General features: G+C 25.8%; 1 protein-coding gene across 4 annotated transcripts in view; it reads right to left on the bottom strand.

The window, feature by feature from the left end:
* Shal (Potassium voltage-gated channel protein Shal) overlaps positions 1–9,619 on the bottom strand; it is a 103,708-nt gene that overhangs the window by 22,838 nt on the left and 71,251 nt on the right. For 2 of the 4 annotated variants that reach the window (XR_016370791.1, XR_016370790.1), the window contains exon 5: positions 2,676–2,823. Coding sequence is in view for 2 of the 4 variants with exons in the window: in XM_089846734.1 (XP_089702860.1) it covers positions 8,253–8,270 (18 nt within the window). In the remaining 2 variants the exon portion in view is untranslated. Of the gene's footprint in view, positions 1–2,675; positions 2,824–5,776; positions 8,271–9,619 lie in introns of those variants that run through there. The other 2 variants (XM_089846734.1, XM_089846732.1) reach the window with 1 other exon arrangement.

The raw sequence follows: 9,619 nt of genomic DNA, 5'->3' as shown, positions 1-9,619 counted from the left end.
AGTATTAAAATTAATTTTAAAAATAAATTTATATATTAAAAAAAATATATTAAAACAATGCCCAAGATGAGAATCGGCTAAAGGTTTATAAAATGCAATCAACCGTAAATAAAAAAAGGGTTTTTCCTTAAAAAGACACAAAGTTCGCTAACAGGTAACAATAACAGGAAAGTTTAGTCTCTCTAAAAAATGCGCCCAAAATAACGTTACAATTTTTTTATATACATATAAATATTAAAAAAAAAAAATCCCCATAGGGACCGTTCAAAAAATACTTGGGAGGTAAAAAAATGAATAAAATGTGACATAATTTATGAACGACCCCCTAAGACAAAAATCGGCCTTTCTTTTAAAATAATTATTGTCTTTATTATTTTGCCCCAATATATATATTTTTAAACCCTATTTTGTATATATTTGTATAGATTTTTTCGAAAACAGTTTATTTTGTTTAATAATTTGTTTTAAACCCTCTTATCATGACGTCATTTGATCTATTATTATTATTATTACGAGTTATTATTTTTAAGCCATTCCCATGAATATTAATTAAAAAAAAATAAAAACCCCATAGGCCTTTTCGATAAAATATATCAGCCATTACCATCTTACGTAATATATTTAATTAAAATTATATTATTAAAGGCGGTGGTTTAAATAGCGCTGGACTATTTACGAAAAGGTCTGTATTCCATAAACCTGTATACCTCTCTCTAATATAAATTATTATTATAATTTTTTGTTCATAATTAAATTAACCATGACACTAAATTAAAATTAAATCAAATTAATGACATAAAAATAATACCTATAGGTGCTACGAAAAAAATAATCAATTTTGTAGAATTTAAAATTTTTTCAGAAAATTTAAATATTTTCTAAAAAATAAAAAATAAACACTTATTCAATAATTGCCTTGAATAGGATTATCATGAAACAATTTTGTATATCTAATATAGAATAGTAATTATAGATAATTAAAATTGCACCTTAATTAACATTGAACACAAAACAAATATCCCCACAAATAAAATTTGATAAATATCAAATTAATCAATGTTTTTTCTAAGTGTAAATTAGAAAAATTTAGAAAATTTAGAAAAATTTTAAAATTTAGGGAATTGTAGGCCTAGTAGTAATGTCATGAGTTAATAATATGCTAATATTATTAACTCATGGTAATGTATATATATTATAAAAATATCCACGGTGTTAATTTTTTTATATAAATATCGATAATTATTACGGCTATTAATTATCGTTTATAAATCGATTAAATTAACCGACAAGCAACCTATAATTGTAAACCTAAAACTTGATTATATCACGTGACGATTTTTAGGGATTTAAAAAAATATCGATTTCATACGATATATTAAGTAATCATAATCGAGTTGGTTTAAAACTACTAATCGATTAAAATAAGTATTTATCGTAATGGACTATAATCGAATTTAAATAAAGTAAATATATCGATTCTATTTAATCGATTGCGTTAAAATATGGGATTCGATTATTAATTGTATATAATTGAATCGCAAAATAATTACGCCGATTATTCGATACCAGATTAATCGATTAAATTACTTTTCTAACATCAAACCCAAACCTAAATACAGTCGGATTCGTTAATCGCCTAAAAATCGAAATAACGATTATAAATAATCGAATCGCAGTTGGCGATATTAATCAATAATATGTTACCTAAACGCGGGAAATCTAATCGTTTAAAAATCGAATTAATCGATAACGGTTAAGTGGGATTTAGCCCCATGAAAAAATCCCCAATATTTTGTTGCTCAAAATGGTAATTATAAGATATCGCGTGTTTTTATGTTCGATTATTTTTTCTTTTACTAACTTCAATGTATAGGACAATTAAAAAATGCGTGACATAATAATAATAATAATATTACTGTATTCATAAAGAAAATAAGCTAAATTCATAGATGAGAGGCAATAAACAGGTTTAAATAATAAACTCTTATCCATTTTCATTTCAGTAATCAGTAATTAAACTTCTTTAGCTAATGGATGCAAAGACACGTAAGCCTTGGTCAAGGTAACGCAACTTAAGCCTTAGTTCTTTAAATACGAGTTTGCAAATTATAAGCCTTGGTCTCGAGTGACAGCTTTACAACATGGATTTATAATAGAAGCTTAAGCTTCATGGATATTTCACTCACCTTAAAACGCGCACAACATTTATTCCTCGTCTGAAATGGCGCGAGCTAGTACCAGCCTGGCACAAGCGTTTGTGACGTAGAATTTGAGGCAAATTCAGAGGGGGGTTGGAAGTCGTGGTGTTTCAATCTCGCGCGCGAAATCATTTTTTGAAAAGCACGCGCACACGCGCGCCGAGAGAAAAAAGCTTGCCTCAATTTCTACGTCATCAGCCCCCTAGTCCCCACCCGCGCGAATTTTTATGACATAAATGTGTTTAAAATCAAAATGCCTTACTGAAGGCTACAGTGAAATATCCATGAAGCGTAAGCTTCTATTATAAATCCATGTTTACAACATACATGGTACATACATCATGGGATTGTACCTTAAGCCTTGGCATTTCAAATTCATTTAAGAATTTGATAAGCATTGTTGGATGGGCTCTCTTTTATTTATCTTAATTATACTTAACTACTAATTAAAATGCATAATTAAAAATAATTTCCTACCTTTTATCCACGGCGAATTATAGATTATTCGTTGTGAGGATTTTGCTGTTGCTATTTAATCACGGATTTCGTTTGAACTCTGAACTCTGTTTCGTAACCAACCGTTGGGTCAAAAGGAAGCGCATGCGCTTACGACTACGTACAAATTCTGCGTTTTCGGGGGGTAAAATAATGAAATGCAATTTAAGAAAAACTAATATTAATAAATAAAAAGACGCAATTAAGTTCCAATTTTAGATTGAAAAATAATATTCTATAGAAAAAATGGTAATTTTCTTTATATCTAAAATTGAAACCGACTATAGATAGTATCATGAGTTAATAATATGTTAGTATTAAAAATTAGTTGTTAATTAAAAAGAAAGAAATGTTAATTTGAAGTAGCGAAAATTGGGAGAAATGAAATGTTAATTAGGCCTACACAAGCATTTTAAAGCAATAATTGAGGGTTGAGGATAGAACGGCAACCTGACCAGTTAATTGGGCTTAAGACAGGTTAGGTTTAGGGTAAGTTGGGTTAGGTTTGGTATGCTTATAACTCAATGGGTGGTCAGATTGCCTGCTTACAGCCCCAATATGGTTCGAAGTCCTTTTTCTTAGAACCTACTGCGCCTGCGCATAAAACCATAAATATATAAATAAGCGTTTACAACCCTCACCTCTGATTGGCTGCAATAAACTAATAACAAAATGTTCAAAAGTTTATTACAATTAGTAGGAGCCGCCTGTGTTAAATGTAACAAAAATGAAGTTTTTTTTTTGAAGACTGTACAATAATAGATGCGAAAAAAAAAATTAAAATTAATTAGTACAACGTTTGTTTGTTTGTTTGTTAATCGATTAGATTAATTATAACGAATTAATCAATTATAATTAATTTTTCTCGCGTTCAAGTACAGAAGTACTTTCGCTCAGTTTGTTATTTTTGGGGGGAGGGGAAATATATATATATTTGTTTATTTTTCAAATTGTTTTTTTTTTCATTAAATGTTCTTAAATTTCATGAACGTGGGACATTATTTTTAAATTAAATATTAATTAACGTAGTCTATATTTAGGGCAATATTTTCTGGTTTTTAATATTATTATTTAGAATTATTAATTTTCTTCTCTTTAACTTCATTAATTTTTTTTGGAATTAACGTTTTAACCGTAGAAATAGCCTTTCTTAAATACACAGGTAATTTTTAATTTTTTTTCTAGTAATTTTTAGATCACAGACAATGGTTATATAGCAACTGGTGTGTGTTTGTTTGTTTGTTTATAATTTTGTTTAGAATATTTTTTTTTCATTTTATATTTTTCGTTAGGGGGGGAAAAATTTCCGTTTTATTTTTTATTTTATTTCTTCCATAAAAACGTTATTTTTATTCAAAAATTTATTTCATTTTTATTTTTTTTTTTAATAATTTCTCGTGTGGTTATTTTATTTTTTCTTTCGAATATTTTTAATTTTAATTTAGTTTTTCGGTATTAATATTTTATTTCAAAAAAACTAAATTAAAATAATAATTTTTTTTTCATTTTTAATATCACGCGCATTATTTTATTTTTTCTACGTCGCAATTTTCATTTTTTATTTTTTAATAAATTAAATATTATTTTAACCACAATTGTTTTTGAAGGTTTAATATCCCTCGTTATTGACGTCACTTTCAAAATGACGTCACATATTTTTCGTTAAATAAAATAAATTTTTGAATAAAATTTATCGTTTCTTGTTTATTTTTCGTATTTTGTATTTTTAGAAATTTTTACGGATATGCTAGTGGTGTATTATTATTCATTTTTTTTAACATTTTACAATCTAATTGAAGCAGTTGTTTTGTTGTTTCTTTTTGTTTATTTAAAACCCCCTATAATATATTTATTAATTTGAAAATTTTTAATAAAACGCTAATAATGGGATTTAATTATAAATTAAACCATAATATTTTAATATTTTGTACTGGTTTTATCAGGGTATTAGGCCGTTAATTTTATATTATTTAAAGGTTGAAATGGCAACACTAATGTATTTTCCATAGACCCAATATAAATACTGCCATGACCCTTATATATTTGTTGTAAAAGCTAAATAAAGTTCCTTTTAAAAAAAAAAAAATTAAAAATATAATAATTAATAAATTAAATTTAAATTTTAACGTGAGTGCAGTTTGTGAAAAATTTAGGATTTCCAGTTGCCATAGAATTGACTTTATTTAAATTTAAATTTTCTTTGCATGAGCGGCGATTCTTAATTAACTAATTTATATATTACACTGGTCATTTTCATTTATTTAATTAATTAAATAATTAAGTTTTTATCCTCACCCCCCGCTAATTTTTAACAAATCCCCCCTCGTGCTATAGTCGATCTAACGGTCCCCTGAAAAAAATTGACCAAAATCGACCACCAGATTCCGGTAACCAAAATTTAATAATTAGCTAATCTAATTAATAATTTCAACAATTTTTAACAACGACAATGTTTTTTCCAATTAACGCGCGTGAAATTGCGTATTAAAAATCGCGAGACTTTTGCCGTGCACGTGACATTTTAACAAGCCTATAAAAAATCACGCGATTAAAATTAACCACAATTTCACGCGTAATTTAATTTTGTTTACCGTAATCGGGGAGGGGCCGTTAGTCACGTGACCAAACCAAAATTAATCAGGGACCGTTGGCGACTTCCCCCGGTATATTTGTTTTTTGTCAAAGTCCCATTCGCGAAGTGTTGGTGAATGAACTCAACGGCGGGATATAATTCATAAACCTCTTTTTTACAATCAGTTTTAATAATTTAACATCTCGTACCATTAACTCTAATCACAAATTCTTCGCGAATAGACTCGTATATATAAAGTTAATTTTAACACTATCAGTGTCGTTTAATAATAATTATATACTAAGTACAGGTTATATACATTGAAGTTTTCATCTGATTGTGTATACACAGATTTAGCAAATTAATTAAATTAATTAATTTCATTTAATTAAATAAAATAACGAAACGATTAATTAATTCATTAATCTATCATATACGATAACGTCAAAATTCGATTCGAATTCGTATGTATAAATTAATTTGGTTTTTTTTTATAATTATCCTGAATTTGTTTTGTTTTTGAAATATTTACCCCAATGTTTTTGTATTTACGCATTTGCACGGAAAAAATTTTCAAATTATTCCCTTAAAAGATTTATACCATATTTTTCAACAATTTTTCGGTTTGTTGAGAATTTTCTCACATCATTCTTGATTTCAAATATACGTTGTTTGTTTTTTTGTGGGGGCGGGGCTTAATTGTTTGTATCATTTGTTTGTTAATTTGTTTTGCTTTTTTTATACATAGAAGAATATGCGAAGAAAAACTTATTTCTACAAGATCAGCGATTTCTTGGTTTGTTTCAATAATTTCAATGTTTTTTCTACACATATTTATATTTATTTATTTATTTTTTTTTGAAATTCATTCCATCCGAAAAATTGCACCTTTTATTACCCAAGTTATTTTATGATTCCACGGTAATATTTGGGAGGAAGAGCTTTTGTTTATTTATTTATTTACTTATTTGTTTACGTAGACATTTAAATATATTTATTTTACTTTTTGTTCGTCACAGACAGGGCTTTTTTTTGGATACATTAATTTTAATCTTTAAAACGTTTCTGAACCATTTTTTTTACAAAAACTGAGCAAATCGCCGTTCGTTTTGAATTCATTTTATTTTATTTCCTTCTAATTACTTAAATTACGTTAATCACGTGATTCATGACGTCATATGGGTATTTAATATTAATCCATAATTATTTTGGTATAAAAATTCGACTTAAATATTAATTATTAAATCGAATTTTTTTTTAAATTTAATTTAATTGGTGATTGATATATTTAAGGATTAATGAAAAAATGTAATCATATTCGTAATCATTCGTTTAAAAATTCCTTACCACGTGATGTTAATGTAAAAAGCCGTGTGTTTTCTTTTGGAAATATAGATGTTTTTGAAAAAGCAAGGCAATGTAGTGTGTTTTTGGTGTGGAGTGTTTTTGTATGTTTTTAGTGTATTTATTTATTAGTGTCATCGTATAGTATTTCTCATTTTTTTACATAAATGTTCGTTTAAATCCATAGGATTTAGAACTAAGGCCGATCAAAGTGGAAGGTTTTGAATAATATATGTATTGTACGTCACATAGACGATTTCAGGTATGAACGAGACCTTTGCTGGATTTTTTTTTCTTAAAATGAGGCAGATGTATAAGTTACTATTCATATTATAAGACATTAATATATGTTAATGCTATATACTATGTATATCATGATATAATGCATTTTAATAAATAAAAGTGTCAATTTGGTTTTCGAAATTTAACTAAACTACATTGATTTAGAGAAATAGGCCTAAACTCGTAAAACAATTGATATATTAACATTAAAAACTATAAGATAATTAAACCTAATATAGAAATGGATGTAATAAACTATTACTAATAAAATTGTCGAATTTAAATAGTCAAAAAATCTGGCAAAGGTCTGTATAATTTGAAATAGTCTATTAATTGTATTAAAAATTATATGAAATTTAATTAACCGAGCTCTTCTACCGATATTACGGTCAAAATATAAAATGTCGTTAGGTTATAAAGGTGGCTTAAAATTTATTAGCTTTTTGTTATATATAAACCACGTTAAGTTAAAGTTAATCAGATTATTTTATCAATTAATTATTTTGAAATAAGTGATATATTAATTTGTTGTTCTACGTGCACAGTGTTGTTGCATTTTTTTTCAAAGATTAAAAATTTTTTAACGTTAACAGTTTCGTTTCTGTAATATTTTAATAATCGTTAATTATTAATTAATTGACTTATTTAAATCTTTTCACCAGGGGGTTAAGGGTAATACTTCAATTCAAATATTCTCAAAAATCTTAATTAGTTTTCCTGCAGTTATTTATTTGTGTACTTTTTTAGAATTATTTATTTTAGTAAAAATTAAAAATATTAAAATTAAAAAAGTGGTTTTAGTTAAATGAGCTTAAATTAGTGCTAAAAATGATGACCATCAAAAAACGGGGGTCAATGGGGGGCTATTATCTCGATAATATATATTTTTAGCGACTTTATTTTTAATTTTCGTAAAAGCTTCAATTTAATTATAGTGAAAAATAATTCACTATACATAAATTTCACTTAAATATGTACGAAATATGATTATTTATTTTTTTATTTTTCGAGCGGGGGTCTTTGATTATTTCGGTTTTAAATTTTTGTTTAAAAAATTATTAACCGTATATTTTCAAAAACAAGATATATACTTTTTGAAATATTCAAAAAGGATTGTGTAGTAGAAGTTGTTTTTAAATCTCAAAAGAAAAAACGTGAATTGTTTTTCTTTGAGAACGAAAAAAAAAAGAAAAAAACTAAAATTTTCACAAATTTCCTAAAATGTTTTGGAATTTTTTTTAAAGTGTTTATATTTTTTTGTTTGTATGTGTGATTTCCTGTTTGCTGGGTACGATGACGTCAGCACCGGATATACGTATCTCTGCCTCCATCGTAGATATAACGTTAATCCATGGATTTTTTTAAAAATACGTCGGTAACTTTAAAAAAAATGGAAAAAATTGGTTTTTGGTCTAAAAAAATTGGCAAAAAATGTAATTGTCCCTAATGTGTGTGTCTGTGTGTATTTGTGTGTGTGTGTTTGAGGGGGACCGGGGGTGTTTTGGGGGGTATTTCTTCATTTCCTGGGGTATTTTAATTTTTTTTTCTTAATAATTTTATAGCTAAACTGTAACATTTTCTGTTCTTTGAATTTTTCTTTATAATATTTTTAAATATTTATCCCTAAAAATGTTTTTGCTTTTTTTTTTAATTCTTAATGTTTTAAAGTGTTGAAATATCTTTTTAGTTTTTAATGACTTTTCCTTTTTAATTAATATTTAATTTTTATTTACGGTATACCTAAACTGATTAATAATTTATTTTAATTTTCCTATTTTGTTATTTATATATCTAAAGATAAGTATTTAATACTAATATATTTTGTATAACTTTTCGTTCTTTAATTTTTTTTTCACTTTTAAAAAGGGGGTTTAATTATTTCTTAATTTTAATTAACGAAGGGGGGACGCGCGGGGGGATCGAAAATTGACCTATATTTATTTACTCCCTGGTTGCTTGTTTGTTTGTTTGTTTATAATTATTAATTTTAAATATTAATCTTAAATATTATCTATACATCTATTTTTTTGTTAAACGTAAATTTTGAGGGTTTTTCACATTTTCTCGAAATATGTTTTGAGTTTTTTTTTCTTTCATTTTTATATTTTAAACACAGGTTTATATTTAGCTGCCTTTAGTATAATCGCATATATTGTTTTTTGCAAGTTTTAGTTTGTTTTTTAACGTTGTTTTTTTCACTAAAATTGATTACTATTATATACCAGCAGCCACTTACGTTGTTGAATAATAAAAATGTTTTGAATATTTAAAAAAAAATTGCGATTAATTTAAATAAAACTAAAAAATATTTTAGAATGAAAAATTTGTATTGGAAATTTTAACTTCAGTTTAATTTATTTATTTAAATATTTAATTTGGTCATAAAATTAATAGCTTCGAGTTTATTAATTTCTAATGTCTATTTAGGTCAATCACAATCATTTCTTAGCTTCGACAACGCATTGGTGACGTAATAGATACGTCATAACAGCAAGGCATTGTAAAAGTTATGATTCGCTTTCAAACTATATAAATGATAATAAGCCAAAAATAGGTGAAACTGGCCTACAAACCAAATAATCAAAATAACGTATATTTCATAAATTAAACCGAAGTTAAAATTTCAATTCGAATTTTCCATTCCCCGAAAAAAAAAAGTAAAAATAATAATTTAAAACTTAAATTTTAACTAAAATTTGAAAAAATTTGAAATTTTTTAATAATTTGT

Source organism: Phalangium opilio, unplaced genomic scaffold (genome assembly GCF_054372755.1).
Source record: "Phalangium opilio isolate 3A_F unplaced genomic scaffold, DU_Popi_V2 ptg000081l_1, whole genome shotgun sequence".
Taxonomy (NCBI): domain Eukaryota; kingdom Metazoa; phylum Arthropoda; class Arachnida; order Opiliones; family Phalangiidae; genus Phalangium; species Phalangium opilio.
This window is presented reverse-complemented; position numbering and strand designations above follow the sequence as displayed.